We start from the raw sequence: 17,406 nt of genomic DNA, 5'->3' as shown, positions 1-17,406 counted from the left end.
GTGTTAATTTGTATCCGCTGTGTATGTATTGTGGTTCCATTCATTTAATTAAAATTGTTCAGGCTGGCTAAAGACAAATGTATGGTTGACTTGATGTGTCTACCATGATTATTTAGTTCCGTTTGATATAAAGTTGTGCTAATTATAGATGTATCCATATATCTGTGACGTACGAGTGGGTATGCTTGTGATCTTGCTTGTGTAAGAAGGAACACTAGTAAAATGACAAATCGTAATCAAGAGTACATTATAGCATTGACTATGTTACATACTACATCCGTCTCAAAGGTTAAGGCTTATATTTTTTGAAAAGACAAATCAAGTAAAGTTTGACCCAACTTTAGAAGAATCTATCAACAAATATGACATTTTATAGATACCATATGAAAAATATTTTATTATCTATGTAATGATATTGATTATGCATTTTACTCCCTCCGATCCCAATTAATTGACCCCACTTTATCTAGATACGGATATATGTAGTCCCTCCGTTCTGAAATAGTCTACATTCTAGCCTCAAATTTTGTTCTCAAATACTCTAATTCTAGCTTTTAGTCAACAACAGCACTAAACACGAAGTGGTTTTGCTATCTTCATTGGACGTTTTTATTTTCAATGTAGCTTGTATTGATTGTTCACATATCTAAGTAGTACTAATAAATGCAATACTAGTTTGTCTCATTTTTTCTAAGATGTAGACTAAATCAGAACGGAGGGAATATATGTTTTTGTTAACTAGATACATCCATATCTAGACAAAGTAAAATCAATTAATGGATCGGAGGGAGTAGATGTTAATGAGTTTTGGTAAAAATCTGATCAAACTTGACATAGTTTGACTTTCTAAAAAATAATATAAGAGTTTAAGATGGAGGTAGTATATAGTAAGACAAAAATCTGTCATATCTTGAACCTCTTCAATAGCTTTATTAGCTTGTACATTTCATTGCAGGATTTCAATTAATACCTCATTAATATGCACATTATTCTTACCTTGAAGAGGTCAATGTAACACGTTTCTTGATTTGTTTCTCAGAGCAATTCCAATAGTATAGCCAGCTGTTGGCTATAACAAGATGTCATATCATTTGTAGTCATCATATAGCTAACATGTACAATAGTTGGCTATAAGAATGTAGTACTTTACTAATATATGGCCCACCTTTCACTCTCACAAGGTGCCTAGGAGCACGTGCAAGAGCTGGCTATTGCATAGTAGCCCACCTCCCTTCTCTCTCCTCTTCTCTCTCCTTCAACTCATCTAAAAGATATTATTTAATGTCTTATAGTCAGCTGACTGGACTCTATTGTACTTGCTCTCATCTGCCGGATCTAAATAAGGAGGACCTTAATATTGTGTAGGGTGACCCAGTGAAAAAAATATCATTTTCCATTTCAATTAATGCCTCATTAATATGCACATTATTTGTACCTTTAAGAGGTCAATGTAACACGTTTCTTGATTTGTTTCTCATCTGCCGGATCTAAATAAGGATGACCTTAATATTGTGTAGGGTGACCCAGTGAAAACATATCATCTGCCATCCGTCGTTGCTTAAAAATCGGAGGACTGGCAACTCGTCGGGTTAGCAGACCAAAATCCTCATGTTCATTCTTTATAATATGTTATCTAGTTGGACCATACAAACTTTATCTTACACATTAAAATATGGGAGAATCTTCTAATATGTACTCCCTCATTCCATAAGAAGATGTCGGTGATTTGTCTAAATTTTGATATATCTATACACTAAAGAGAGTGCCTAGATACATCTAAATTTAGACAAACTTGCGACATTCTTTTATAAATTGAGGTAGTACATGTTTTTGGTTTGATATCTATGCTATTTTTCTTGAGTTATCTTTATAAAAATATAAGATTATGTCATGAAAGAATTTTTTTAATATCTGCTTGTTTCTTTTAGACTTTATTTTGTGAAAGCTCAGTTATCTCTATTATGTAATGTTTGGCACTATAAATATATATGGTATTGATTTTTTGAAAAAAAAACTTTATTTGAAAAACTATATTGGTACTTTACTTCTTAATTCATGCATGAGTTTCACTCGCCATAATATCCTAATGTTGTGCTAAAAATAAGTAAAAGGTTCGTTATATTTTTCCTTCATTTTAATATCTTGTGTTTTTAGGATGGGCCCAAGGGGAGGTAGAGCAGAGCCTTGCAAAGATATTTATGTTGGCACCAAGGTGTCAGTTGATCGAGGTCCTTTGAGACTAGTCACAATGGGAAGTATCATACACTAGTATCATGTACATGATACTAGTTTGTGATACCACCTCCACAATGCATAGTATCATAATATGGTATCATACTTATGTCTTATTTAATGTTTTGTAGAATCTCAATGCAAATGTGTGTACATGATGTATTTGTCATGAAGTTTTCTAGGTTTATGTGTCATGATACGGTATCATATTATGATACTACTCTCATCTCTCACCTCATTAATTGATGTGACACATCAGATTTCTGCCAACATGGCATGCATGATACTACTTATGATACTTCCATTGTGGCTAGTCTGATGGTGTATCTTGTGTCTCGTTATTTTTTGGGGTTGCTCATTTCGTGATAAGTTTTGAGATCAATGTCAAGAAGAGGTGCATGCAATGGTCGTCTTGGTGAACATTGCCTTCCAGTCGTCTCGCTGGCTATCGGTGTCGCGATGTAACCTCGGGGGTTGGATAAGCCTATGACATTATGCTCCTATTTGTGCAAGGTGTACATAAAGAGATCAAGGGGTAAGAGAGTGATGTTTTATTTCACTCTCTTGGCAATGAGTTGCCCTTTCGACCAAACCAACAACACTCATTCCTGATCATTTTGGTATACTCCAGCGGTGCTAGGTGCTTCTTGTTTTCGTTTAGTGATTTTTTCTAATTCCTAGCGCATTCCCCCTTTGTTTGTTACTCAGTTTGTCTGGTTCATTCTTGTGTGCTTGTTTTATGCCATTTTACGTATGTATCTGTTGTGGATGTCTCATGGTTCTATTCACTTAAGTTTAAATGGTCCAGTCTCCATATTATTTCTTGTGTAAGTGATGTGTGCTACCTATGGTTTCTACAAATTGTATACGTATCATGATTCCATTCATTTAATTAAAATGTGTTAATTTGTATCCATTGTGTATGTATTATGGTTCCATTCATTTATTTAAAATGGTTCAGGCTGATTAAAGATAAATATATGTGTGACGTAATGTGTCTACCATGATTATTTGGTTCCAGGCAAGTTGTGCTGATTATATATGTCCATATGTGTGTGGAGTGGGGTGCCTGGGTGTGCTTGTGATCTTGCTTGTGTAAGAAGGAACACTAATAAAATGGCAAATCGTAATCAAGAGTACGTCATAACATTGATTATGTTACATATATATATGAGGACAAAAATCTGTGAAGAACCTCTTCAATTGCTTTATTGGCTTCTACATTTAATCGTACGATTTTAACTAATGTCTCAATAATATGCATATACTTCTTACCTTGGAGAGGTCAAGGTAACACCTTTCTTGATTTGTTTCTTATCCGTTGGATCTAAATTAATAAGGAGGATCCTAGTATTGCATCGCAAATACTGAACGACCCGGTAAGAAATTTTCAGGTGACAACATGTTAACTACCATCGGCCGTCGCCTAAGAAATCAGAGGTGTGTCGCAGACCAAAATCTTCATGTTCAGTCTTTGCAATTTATTATCTAGTTGCGGCACACAAACTTTATCATATTATAAACTAAAATTATGGGAGAATCTTCTTCTTTGATATGTATAGACTTGTGGTTTGATATCTATGTTAGGACTGCTTTCAAAAAAATCCAAGATTGTGTCATGGAAGGAAAACTATTTTGAAGACTTGGAAGATGTGCTCTTTTCTTAGACCATTTATCTCTACCATTATTTTGGTACTATAAATATATATATATATATATATGGTATTGGTTGTTAAAAAGGAAACTTTATTTAAAAAAAATATTGACACTTTACTTCTTAATTCCTGCACGATTTCCACTCGGCATAATATCCAAATGTGGTGCTAAAAATAAGTAAAAAAGTTGGTTATTCTTTTTTCCTTCATTTCCATATCTTGTGTTTTAGGGTGGGCCCAATGGGAGGTAGAGCCCTAGAGCGGGGAAGAGCCTTGATATAAACCAGGTCAGCTCTCGCCACTCTCGGCTTGATAAATCGCGAACGCTACGGACGGGGAGCGCCTACTTGCTAGGAATAGCTTCATTTCATTAATGGCGCTCTCCAGCCTCCTGCTGCCCTCCTCCTCGACCGCCACCGCCACCGACACTCCGGACCGCCGGCGACAGCAGCACCACGGCAAGCGCAAGAAGAAGCCGCCGCCATCGCCGCTGCCCCCCTCGCTCTCGCCGGCGCCGAGGACGCCAAGCCGTCGCGCCGCGTCCAGGAAGAGCCCCGTCGCGGCCAAGAACGACCGTCCCCGTCGCCAGCACTCCAAGAAGTCCGCCAAGCCGGCGCCGGCGCCGTCTTCATGGGAGCAGCTGAAGAGCCTGCTGAGCTGCCGGAGCGCGACGGCGGCGTCGCGCGTGCACGACCCCGCCGCGCTGACGAGGACGGGCGGCGGGGGCGGCGCGTGGGCGACCTCGCTCTGCTCCATGCGCGACGTGGCCGTCGACGGCGCGTCCTCCGCCGCGTCGGTCGACCACCGCGACACCGCCCCGCTCAACCGCTCGTCCCGCCGCACTCACCGCGCTGCCGCCTCGTCGTCGTCCACGGGCGGCGGCCACCCTTCTTCGCTGAGGGGCCTCTCCGGCTGCTACGAGTGCCGCGCCATCAACGTCGAGCCCGTCTCAAGGTCTGCTCGTGCCGCTGCTTAATCCCTCTCATTAGTTAGTTCGCTTGTCAGTTACTAATACACGCCATTAGTGAGTGATAATCGTGTGTTAATCGGTGATAATAATCAGGAGGTACCCGAGGCCGAGGGAGCTGTGCCCTTGCTCGCAGTGCGGCGAGGTGTTCACCAAGGCCGAGAGCTTGGAGCAGCACCAGGCCATTCGCCATGCCGGTACGTGCTCAATCATGTTTTCTGCAAAACTAATCCATGCGAGAATCGAACTGCTTCTTTTGTTTATTTTTGCGTGATTATAAGTTGTGAAAAAGGTCGTATGCATGCAGTATATATTGATTTCCATCAATCCTGAAGATCAAAAATACGCATGCGTTGAAGATTTTCTTGTGATAGAGTAGTAGCTAGCTTTACAATGAGGTCTAGAGATCTGTATCTTTGCAGTAATTATTAATTATTGATTGGTCAATATGATGGGCTAATCATGATTAAATGATGGCACCATGGCACCCATTGGATCCACATAGTAGTATCAAAATGGACACTAATTTTTGTATTACTACACAAATCAAGTGCTTTAGTGGGTGGATTAGTTTAGCAATTTTTCCACACATCTTTGTTTGCCATGTGTGTGTGCGTGAGAGTGATAGGAGACAGGAAGAAGGGGTAGGGGAGTAAGATGCTGCCTGCTCACCAAAGCTAAACCCCATCCCTTTTTCTTCTCTTTTCCCTTGTCTTTTGTGGGTTACAAGGAAGCTACTGTCCTGCGCACAAACCTATACCACTGACTAATACAATATTGGGTTGATAACACTAACAAATTAAGGGTATCTACACGTACATGTTGCTTGCACTTGGTAAAGGGTAGTAGTAGTAGGTTACAATTGCTTACTGATTAATCAATGATGGTATCTTTTGGGCAGCCAGTGTTGGCATGCACGCAGGAGGAGTAGGATACTGCACATGACTAATAAACAATCACTTGACACCACACACAGACAGATTAAGCAGACAATCACACTGTTGCAGAAGGAAATCTGCACAATTAATGGGGTCCCAAGAAGCCATGCTGTGGCACAGTAGTTGCTGAAATTTATAGTGGTTGGTGGCACATTGGACGTTCATGCATCTACTATCTCTATCCCACTTCATAGGGCTTGCGTGTATTTTAGGTTGTAAATTTGGCTAATATAATATCATTTGTATAATATAAAAATTATATCATTAGAAAGTAGAACATCTAAGCTTTCTAATGATATATATTTTATAATACATATGTTACATTATCATTGTCAAATTTACGACATTAAGCCCTATGAACTAGGACGGAGGGAGTAGCAATTTTCCTCGAGAGAAATAATGGCGGAAAAGGAAGAAAAATACATAGGTTCCCTACTTCCCTGTACCTGTTGAAAGGGAAACATGAACATACACGTACAATACATTGGGACCATCCTATACCATGCTCCTCTCGTGAACAAGATCAATGTGTCGATCAACTGGCGCTGTTGCAGCTGACTCATGTGTTGAATGTTGGGTGTACCTGTACTGTACCTTTGTGTTAATGATCTGTGTACTAGTACTGGTATAGTACTTTTCGTCTGTTTATGTCAATCAAAGTGTCCTGGGTCACAGGACAGAGGCACATCGCCTTAACACGGTGGCTTAAGTAGGTGTCGACGACGCTTTGTTCCAAGATCGATCTCGGTGCTTTGATTGCACTGTCGGTGTGAGATCGATCATGCCTGCCACATGCATGCACATGATTTCTCCATTACTAGTAGGATTTGGTCTGTGAGCTTCTGGGTTGGAGCCTTGGAGGAACCATGCATGCATGACCATGTGATTACAGTTTAATGTAGTAGTGATTAGTTAATCAAAAGTTTATTTTTTTGCAAAAATTTCGTCAAACTATTAATAAATAAATGACCTAAAAAGTAATAAAAATTACAAATAAGTACTTAGATCACCTAGTGATACCTACAGACAGGGGTGAAGCCAGCCTAGAATAAGGTCATCTATATAGCATTGGCGTCATTTTCTACTAATGTATAATATTTATCACTAATTTAGCAAGGATTTTCATTAAACCATTGGGGTCAATTGACCCCATAAAATGTACCTAGCTCCGCCCCTACCTATAGACATTAGCACGAGCTGAAGTTGCGCCGCCGTCCTCGCCTCTCCATCATCCGAGCTGGGTAAAACTTGTCATAGTAGGGTTTATTGTACTAGACAGACGGAAAGTCGGCGTGCTAAGGCCCCAAAAGACTAGAACACTAGAGAGTAACCATCGCCGATGATGACAACCGTAGATCGAAAGAGACTGACATAAAACCACACCAACGAATCCTAAAAGAACCGTCAGATAGACGACTAGACGACTCCACGCGCCCTTCGCTAGAGCGAGGAAAGAGACGGAGGGGGGAGGATATTATTTTAACTTTAGGATAGATGTAACTGCCGTCTGACTCCCAAAAAAGAATTGAAAAAAAATTTAAATCAAAAACGGAGGCCACGCCTCCAAAGCCCAAGACCACCTGGAGGCAGAGCAAACCAGTGAGGAGAACGAAACCCTATATGGGTTTTGTGTCCGCTGCCTCCTGGTCGGTGCTCAAGTACGGTTTAGGTAATCAAAACTTCCTAGTTAATCATAAGTCAGTCCATGAACAAGCTGGCAAGTCAACATGGCCGCCGGTTCTCACTTTCAAGCCTAAAATTCAGAATTCCTATCCATTTTGCTTAGATACCAGAAATAGTTTATTTTCAGTTTAATTATTGCAGCCATCACATTGGTGTAGAGAAATTTGATCTTTTTTTTTTTTTGAAATACTCTGCTATCTTTCAATCAAATGTGGGTGGTTTCTGAAATCCAAAAGCATGCTGATGACCATGCATGGTACATGATGATGCAGTGTCGGAGCTTGGGCCGGAGGACTCGGGGCGCAACATCGTGGAGATCATCTTCAAGTCGAGCTGGCAGAAGCGCGACCGCCCCATCTGCCTCATCGACCGCATCCTCAAGGTGCACAACCGCCCGCGCACCGTCGCGCGCTTCGAGGCCTACCGGGACGCCGTCCGCGCGCGCTGCCGCGCCGCCGCCGCCGCTACCACATCCTCCTCCGCCGCCCCCGCCGGCACCACCAGCCGCGCCGCGGCCGACGGCAATGAGCTCCTACGCTTCCACCCAGCTGGCCTCGCATGCGCGCTCGGCGCCGAAGGCTCCGCCTCCCTCTGCTCCGCCGCCGCGGCCGACGACGGCACTGACAACGGCGCGACGGTGTGCGGCGTGTGCGCGGCGATCCGGCACGGGTTCGCGCCCTTGGCGGGCGGCGTGCGCACCACGGCGAGCAGCGGCCGCGCGCACGACTGCGGCGCGGCGCACGCGGCGAGCACGGGGTGGCGGGCAATGCTGGTGTGCCGGGTGATTGCGGGGCAGGTCCGGCGGGAGGACGCTGCCGCCGGCGAGCAGGAGGGGGCGCCGTTCGACTCCGTGGCCGGCGAGGTGGACGCGGCCAGCAGCGCGTACGGGACCCTGGAGGAGCTCTTCGTCGCCAACCCGAGGGCCATCCTGCCGTGCTTCGTCGTCATCTACCGTGTCGACGCCGCGCAATGACATGAACCGTTATTTCTCTGTGTGTGTACACCTACTATACGTTGGTTTGTACTGCGTGTTGTCTTGTCTGTCGGCTTGAAGATATAGTGCTACATGTGTACCCACAAAAAATAGTCAAGTTCAAAGAAAATGTTAATATGAGCCTACATTAATTTGATTGATCGTAGTATGACGTGGTTTTCTGTTTTTCATTTTCAGAAAAATGTTGTTTTACCAATCCGAATGTATCTTTGTTTGTGGTTGCAATATAAGTGAATTCATGATTTACACATATGCTAGAGAAACTTAAACGAGCAATCCTTACTTGAGCTAACGAGGATGATTAATTCTTCTTAACTAACAATGCTCAGCGCACTTCACCACACAACCTCAAATTGAGCCAAATAGAAATGTGATTTTCCCCTTCCTGAGGTTAAAATGTTTCGTACGATAATTTCCGCACTAAATTCGGCTCCAAATCTATTTTATGGATTTCGTATTTGGGTTTAGAGAACATTATCCCTGTCACATAAGGATATGTATAGAATCCATATTTTCCTTACTCATTCCCTTTGTCGAAAAAATGTATAACAAGGCAAAAATATGATTTTTAATTAGGTCATGCAAAAAAAAAGCTTTGCATGCAAATTGTATCCCAGCAGAGGAGTTGTGCTATATTTTGAAGCCCAAGGTTAACTTTTTCTTAATGAACGAAAAGGAAATTCTTTTCTCTTCTCAAGAATTAGGATTGCCATAATTCGATCTCAAGATTGGTTCCACTGTTCCTCTTTTGCCAAGATCCTGTGGAACTACACCACATATGCATAATGCATGGTTTCCATGTACGATGATGGACATGTAGTACGTGAAACACTGGCATCATGATTAGTTGGGCAACTTGGATTCGATTACTATTTGCTTGGAAGTAGGGCCAGATCTGGAGGTGGCATTTTGGCTCATAGGAGCAAATGCTCCCATTATATAAAATAATTAAAAATTAATTTTAAAAATGTTAAAAAAATTTGACATAAATTTTTTGGTATACATCGTGACATTTTATGTTCGTACACAAGTTTTCGTGGAAAAACAACATTTTGTGTGGTGTGTACAAAAAAGACAAAAAATATGCTGTATGTAGTCGTGTTACAGCATCAAAATTTGTCTTTTTTACAGGAGCCACAGAATTTTTTTTCTTTTTTTGAAAATTTGTGTACCAACATAACATGTTTAGATGTACATGTAAAAATTTAGTTTAGAATTTTTTGACACTTCAAAATGTGGATTCACATAATGAGACCAAATGCTCCTATGAGCCAAAGTGCATTTCCCGGCCAGATCTGCCTTTGTGTTCAACAGTTGCTGAACCTTCTCCTCTATCCTCATGCATGGTTAGATGCATATGCCATCAGATCCATGCATGCGGAGACAGGTAGAATCTCACCTTTGCAAGATGTGCTAACATCGCTGGCACACTTTTTGACCAAATTTCTGTCATCAAGCCTATTCACATGGTCAACTACACATGTGTGTCAGCAAATAATTTTCCACCTTTTTCTATTACAGGAACCATAGAGATGTGTTATTGTAGACAGCATATATATTGGTTTTTTACCACTGCATGCATACATTGTGTAGAAATCTTAAATATATATGCAATTTTGGCATTGAAATATGTATGGAAGTTTGTAAATGTTGTAGGATAATACATCCTTTGAAAAATAATTATTATCATGAAAACTGTACTATTTTTTCACATTAATCTGAATGGATTATACCTTTGATACACAGACCAGCCATAAAACATAGAAACATTTATTTCATGTTCATTTCTAGGTAAAACATAGTGATGTTCAAACACAATTTAAGATGGTATTCAAAGTTTGGGTCAACTGTGTAAATAGTAGTAGTAATTGGTATCTAGGGAAACATGTCACTAGTCTCTAGATCTAGTTGACTTGTCTGAACTAGTATGACCAGCTGACCATTGAACTTGGCAAATATGTCACATTAATTAGACCAGACCCCATATTTTGTCCCCTAGTTTTTTTTGAAAAGTTCACCAATCTATTAATAGTCCTCAACGGTAGTAGAAAGAGCTCTAAAAGTAGAAAAAATACAGATAAAATTTTAGACCACCAGGCGATGATTACAAGCACTACAACAAGCTGAAAACGTGTCGCGATCCTGATCCGTCCCTCACTAGGGCCAGGCAAAACCTATCATAGTAGAACTTATTGTAGCAGACACGTGAGAAATATAATCGTCGTGCTAAAACACAAAGGACGATGCCCCATAGTAGCAACTATTGTCAAAGATGAGAATTATAGATCCGCAGAGCCACACTTGCAACCACGCTAACTAAAACGAACAACGACCGGATTCCAGGAGATCTGCCGAGAAGACAACTCCGCACGTCAACCGACTCTAGGCACACCGCCCGGGATGGGAATAGAGCAGGGAGAACCATGTTCTGACTTCAGACTCCGGACATGAGCAAGACCTAGTTAACTAGATCGACAAAAAATGTTTTCTTCTTAGCGAGGAAAGAAAGAAGAGTTTAACATGGACGCATGCATGGGAAGCGGACTTTCATCTCTCGGTGCAACGGACCCCCATAGACCAAAAACATATAGTAATTTTAAAAAGTAAAAAAAAAGTTTGAATCTTCCTGGAAACCAAAGATGATCAAGTTTGTACTCGTAAAAAAAATATTTGGAAACAAAATGATTCCCATGGTCACCAGGGCAAAAAAAGACAAAATTATGACGAATATAAAGTGAATAGTATATGGTAATGGGGCGTTTCAAGTTTGTTTTTTTACCTAGGATACAATAAAAGTAACTTTCTAGAGAAATATTTTGTTTCAAATACAATACCTGATCATCTTTGATTTCCAAAAAAAAAAAAAATTAAACACTTTTTTAATATTTCTTTTTATTTTTCCAAGTATAGAAAGTGTGTGGCACCGGAGAGCCAGTCTGTATTTCCCCGCATGCATGGTGCATTGGACATGAGCTCAAACCAACAATTGCACATGATCCGCCATCGTACACCCACGATTTCCGGCTTCCGGGGCTCAACGATATGGTCTATGCTCTATCTCACTCGGCACTAGACAACATGGTCGACGCATCAGACAAATAAGCTCAGCTAGCTCCGTTTAGAAGTAAATGACATGAGCCAACAGCAGGGGACTCTGCATGTCCCAATCATTTGGAACGCATCTTATCTGAACGGTTTACATAATCCTGAAGTTTTTTTTGTTGCAGATTTCCTATTTTCGAGTTTGCCACATTTGTATCTTCTAGCTTCTTACCGGTTCTTGTTTATCCTAATTTTGCTACTCTAAAATTACCCTGCATTTTATCTTTAATCACCGTTAAAGTTTGAACAAGTATATACGAAAAAATATAAACTTATTCACTATTAAATGTATACGGTATAGATGTATATTTTAAATTGAGTTTAATAATATTGATTTAACATTGCGGATGTTGATTTTTTAAGTATACTTGGTCAGATTTATAAAGTTCTTTGACAATTTAAAATAGGGAGAGAGAGAGAGAGAAAGAGAGAGTATTTGTTCCTCTTTTGATCTTTTCCTTCTTGACTTCCTTGTGACACTCTATTTATGTAGCAAAAGTTCTAGTTTGTGACATCCCTCCCTGTAGTGACAAGGTTTAAATTTTGAATTTGGCAGAGGTTTGTCCTCTCTCGCATTTATGGGTGTCTTAGGGTCTCTATATGGGTGGAGATGAGGATGGTGGAGATATTAACAAATGCCAGTGGTTGGGGTCCACACGCTCAGGAAGGTGAATCCGGTTGGTACAAATGCATCGCTCGTGTGAGGAAGGATAACCGGAGGGAGGTCCTTGACCACAAAGAAATGAGATGGGTACGAGAGTAGAGTATCACCATGCTAGGTGCAAGGCGCCTTTCCAATTGGGCGTATGCGCATACACTCGGAGAACTTGGTGCTACATAGGAGGCATGCACCTGGAGAACTTGAGACTACATAGGATGATGGTGCCTTGGCAATTGAGGGCGACATAACATGGTTGATGAGGCTTGGTGGTCCTCCTTTAGTACCAGGGTTTTGAGCTCCGTTGTGATAACCCTTTTTTTTTTTACCTTTGTTAGTTGCATCTGCAATGACGATGGATAGGCAATTTTACCTTGTTGGAGGCGCTCCATGGAGTTTTCGCAAACCTTCTCTCAGGGTGAACCCGGAACCTGGTCTTCTATGACTGGATCTAGCCACGGTATCCTTCTCGAAGGTGTGGATTTTGGAGAACCTTTCTCGCACCCCATATATTGAAGTTGATGTAATTGATGTTGCATCAATTTTTTTATTTTTAAATTTTCCTTTCTTTTAATAAGTACAAGCATGCAAACTTATTATGCAGAACTCTTTTCTATTCTATGCTAACACAACGATGAAAAAAGTCGATACATTTTGAAGTTTGGAAAATGTGCATTGTGTACTATTACACATATCCACACTTCTTTTTGTAGCTTAGGAAACGAATTATGTAACAATGAGGTATACATTTGTAGTATACTACATAATTGACGACATCCACTATTACATATATCCACACTTTTTTAGTTTATTTTCCAAGTTTTAAAGAAAAAAACAACTCAATTTAGCTTGAGCGGTAAAAAGGGCGCACTCCTCCAAACCGGCTGGATGACATCCAATCGTAGTTTTTTTCTTTTCGTAACAAAAAAAGGTCTGGATGACAATCTTGGTACTCCCACTATCTAATAATAAGTGTCTTAAATTTTTCTAGTTATAGATATATCTATAATTAAAATGCGTCTAGAATCCAGATAAAAGTGAGACACTTATTTTAGGATGAAGATGGGATCGTTTCTAGATAAAAATGACACTTATTTTAAGACGTACATATAAGACTGGATTATTTCTAGACAAAAGTGAGACACTTATTTAGTTGTGTGGTGTTAACACCAAGATTTTGTTGTTGTAGCTGAAACTTTTTCCAGTTGTAAGTATGCAACTCAGTATTTTTGTAGTTGTAAATGGAGTTGCAACTGGCAATTTTTTTCTAGTTTCAAGTGTAGTTGTAACCGATATTTTCTCCAATTACAAGTGTAATCGCAACTGAGATTTTTTCCAACAATTGAGACTTTCTTCTTTTACAATTGTGGTTGCAACTAAGAATTGTCCCGAGATTTTCTCCAGTTGTAAGTATGTTGCAATTGAGAATTTCTGCAGTTGCAAATGGAGTTGCAACTGAGAATTTTTCTAGCTGCAAGCGGAGTTAAGAATTTTTTAAAATGTATAAATTATGAAATGTTATCGAAATCTTTATGTTGTGTGATTTTATATTACCTAATATGAGAGAGAGATAATTTAACTTATTTGTATTTTTTAAATCTTTAGATTGTAAAAATAAAACATGAAAGAAACAACTATAAAGGATGTTGACATCATTTTACTAAGCTCTAAGCTAATTCTGAGTAGACTGAACCCTAGAGAAACCCTTGTAATATACAACATAATTGACGACATTCACTATTACACACATCCACACTAAAACGAACTCACTTTAGCTCGAGCTCTAAAAAGGGCGCACTCATCCAAACCGATTGGATAGTTGTTTTTCGTTTTTTTTTTTGTTAAAAAAGAAAGTCTGGATGATAATCTTGGTACTCTCTCCATCTAATAATAAGTGTCTTAACTTTTCTAGATATAAATATATCTATAACTAAAATGCGTCTAGATAAAAGTGAGATACTTATTTTAGAATGGAGACTGGATCGGGTTTCTAGATAAAAATGACAGTTATTTTAAGATGTACATATGAGACTGGATTATTTCTAGACAAAAGCGAGACACTTGTTTTAGAACTGAGACAGTACTATAAAAACGAAAATGATAAAATATAGTGAAGCATTACAGTCAGCAGCCTAAACTCCAAACTGAAAACTGTATCAGCTAATGGTTCATCCTTTCATTTTGCCGAGAATGCATCAGCGCGACCCTATCTCTATCTGACTATCTCGCCCAGTCTACCCTACGAGACCGGATTGTTTCTAGGCCCGCACACTAATGGCTAATCCTGCAGCTCACCTGCTGCTTGGTCGAGTCATGACTCCGGCCAGCTCCTTATCGGCCCGGCACATGATTATGAACTCGACCATCACTAGTGTCTGAATGCATGCAGATCCCAAGTTCATGGTCCTGTCCTGGCTCGTACACAGTACGTAACACAGCAGCCAGCAACAGTACGTGCATTCAAAGCCGTGCAATGCCAATTTTGGCATCTCACAATTTAGAGGCCAACCACCAGTACACATTTTTCACGTTCTCCTCCTAGATGGTTATCTGTCAATCTTCGTAGGTGCAGTAAACTGGCCTTAACCACACAACCCAAATACTGCCTCGTTCGAATAAGTAACTCAGCTTTATTTCAGCGTGTAGATATGGACGTATCTGGATAAAATTTAATAGCTTATTTCTGAACAGAGGTTGTATTAAATATTAATTAAGCAGTCAACTTATTCCAGCAGTAACCTTCCTCCCTACATGCCACATCAACATAGATTATTTTGTTGATCTCGAGTGCTACTCTTTCGGTGAGCAGATCACAAGTGTGCATCAAACAACTTGCTACTCTTTTTTTTTTAGCATTCCCAATACCTTTTATTATAGTGCTAGGAAATTGCTCGGAGAATTGGGAAAAAAGGCCCATTGGGAACAAGTAGGAGGAGGCCTAAATTTCCCAGGCAATGCTTTCTGACTGCGGGCTACAGAGTGGGCCTTAGTTAGAATTGGGCTTAGCTTTGGATCAACGGCAACGTAATCTAAGCCGGCTTATGTTGAGTCCATGGGTTTGAAATGCTCCACATGCAAACTACCACCATACTATTCTAAAAAAAACACCAGACAAGGAGTTATCGGGTCCCACCATTTGCCACCTGTAGCCAGCAATATCACTGCCTAAAAAAAAGCAATATCACTGCCTCCCCTACGGCTGCCATATAAGAGCATCTCCAATATTAAATTCTTAATCCTTAGAGAGACCATGAGCTGGGTCCTAGTCAACACGCTGTGGCAATCTAAAAAACGCCAAGGATTATGTAGGTACTAGCCTGAGAGATAAAGAGTTAAGAGATTAAGAAAACAACATAATAGATTAAGAGTTTAAAAATGAAGATAAAAATGTCATACATCACAGTTTTTTTTCACTTATGTAAAAAGTAGATAGTCATGCATTTTAAAAAAATAACCAAAGGATAAACATGATTAAAGTGAAGACAAAAAATGAAAAAAAAGGAATGAAGAAATCAGGAAATGAAACAACAAAGTAAGAAAACAAAAAGTGCTAATGGGCAGGCTCATCCGGGCGCGCACGTGGGCGATATTGCGCGGTTGCTCGCAATAAGTGACAAAATAGTGTACGAGATGAAAAAATAGGGATAAGGTGGATCTCCTTAAACACAACGCGGTCCGAAAGGCATACAATGGCATAGCAGACTAGGTGGATAATTTCCGCGAACTTCGTTTTAGTGGTCTTAAAATAACTATTTCTCGCGAGTTCACCCATAGGAAGATGTGCATGAGCATATAACACCCACCATCATGTCTTCCACCTTGACCTCAGAAAAATATTTTCTACCCAAGGATTATGTAGGTACTCGCCTCCTTTTCAATTTAATGTATATCGACTCAATTGTCGAGCCACGCCCATAGGAAACTGAACGCATGACCTTTGCCTCTTCGATCCTAACAATCCGTCAACACCCCATCGGTTGCAGGGCCTTATTCGTCCTTACTGTAACCGGAACAAAGATGGCTAGATAGATCTAAATCATCATCGCGATAGCGCATACCGCAATGCAAAATATATGGTTATACAATATACATATTTGATATTTGGAAGACTTATACCAAGAATTGTTGAGGGTTTATACACACCCTATGATTACCACAAGGCTTGCATGCATGGCTCCAACGAATAGAACAAAGGCTAGCTCATGCAACGATAGCTATTCGACATAACCACCCACGTACAAGATGTAACTCCACTTGACAACTTGAGGTGAATCTGATTATATACATACAACACGTACGACATATCAAACGCATCACACATGGATGCAACCACCACCCAGCAAACCTAGCAACTCATATACAAACATCCACATGTACGAACAGTACGTCAAACACACACCAAACTGGATAAGAAATAATAAGATTCCACGGCACATGCATGCAGATCATGCACACGGCGGCAGCTACGACGGCGCCGAGCTCACTGACTCCGGGACGGCTGCGGCCGGTACAGGGGCAGCGGCGCCGGCTCCGGCGGCCGACCTCTTGAGGAACTCGATGCAGTCGTCGACGGCGTCGCTCGGGTATGAGTCGGAGTAGGAAGGGCTCATGCGCACCGACGCCGCTCTCGTCGGCGCCCCAGGCGCCGTCGTGGTGTGCTGCTGCTGGAGGCGGCCGGCGCCTGCCTTGGGAGACGTCGTCGCCGACAGCATCGCGAGCCGCAGAAGGACGTCGCGGACGCGATCAATCACGGATACGGACGACGCCGGGGCTGGAGGAGCGCCCGCGTGCTGCCGTGGCCTCCGACGGACGCCGCCACCGCCGCGGAGCCTTGGGATGCATGTGACCGTGTTCGCCCTGAGGGGCTCGGCGGGGTGGAGGTACATCTCCGCCTCCATTTTCGGCGGCGCGGAGGTTCTTCGCTGTTAGGTGTAGCTCGAGCTCAGTTGGGGCGTATGGTTGCTTTGTCTCACTGCACATTCGGTGGGGGTTTATATACACAAAGTCGAGCACCGTTTGTTTCCCACGGATCATTGGGAATTATTGTCTGTGACCTTGCAACTTGTTGAATCACATGTTGCATGCATGGAGTCATGCATGACCCCTTGTTCTCGGGAAGAGACACGCATATTTTATTTGTATTGTACAGACATATTGGATAATCTAAATTTTGTACA

The 17,406-nt window shown here is 41.2% G+C and overlaps 2 protein-coding genes across 2 annotated transcripts; one reads left to right on the top strand and one right to left on the bottom strand.

Moving 5' to 3' along the window:
• The first annotated feature begins 4,232 nt into the window (after nt 1–4,232).
• LOC124669375 lies at nt 4,233–8,605 on the top strand. The gene is made up of 3 exons (XM_047205999.1): nt 4,233–4,841; nt 4,951–5,051; nt 7,748–8,605. The coding sequence occupies exons 1-3, from the start codon at nt 4,261–4,263 to the stop codon at nt 8,446–8,448; spliced, it is 1,383 nt and encodes a 460-aa protein (XP_047061955.1). The 5' UTR covers nt 4,233–4,260; the 3' UTR covers nt 8,449–8,605.
• Nucleotides 8,606–16,692: 8,087 nt separating this feature from the next.
• On the bottom strand, nt 16,693–17,127 carry LOC124673292. Its single transcript, XM_047209404.1, has one exon. It carries the CDS (start codon nt 17,125–17,127, stop codon nt 16,693–16,695), a length of 435 nt encoding a protein of 144 aa, XP_047065360.1.
• Nucleotides 17,128–17,406: the final 279 nt, after the last annotated feature.

Source organism: Lolium rigidum, chromosome 7 (assembly GCF_022539505.1).
Source record: "Lolium rigidum isolate FL_2022 chromosome 7, APGP_CSIRO_Lrig_0.1, whole genome shotgun sequence".
Lineage (NCBI taxonomy): Eukaryota > Viridiplantae > Streptophyta > Magnoliopsida > Poales > Poaceae > Lolium > Lolium rigidum.
Note: the sequence above shows the minus strand (reverse complement) of the source record. Positions and strands in the feature narration are given on the sequence as shown.

Bases quoted from the DNA above. Each gene is read 5' to 3' on its own strand.
- LOC124669375 (XM_047205999.1), top strand. From the start codon at position 4,261: ATGGCGCTCTCCAGCCTCCTGCTGCCCTCCTCCTCGACCGCCACCGCC. The intron at 4,842-4,950 runs GTCTGCTCGTGC...GATAATAATCAG, and splicing joins AACGTCGAGCCCGTCTCAAG to GAGGTACCCGAGGCCGAGGG. The intron at 5,052-7,747 runs GTACGTGCTCAA...ATGATGATGCAG, and splicing joins CCAGGCCATTCGCCATGCCG to TGTCGGAGCTTGGGCCGGAG.
- LOC124673292 (XM_047209404.1), bottom strand. From the start codon at position 17,127: ATGGAGGCGGAGATGTACCTCCACCCCGCCGAGCCCCTCAGGGCGAAC.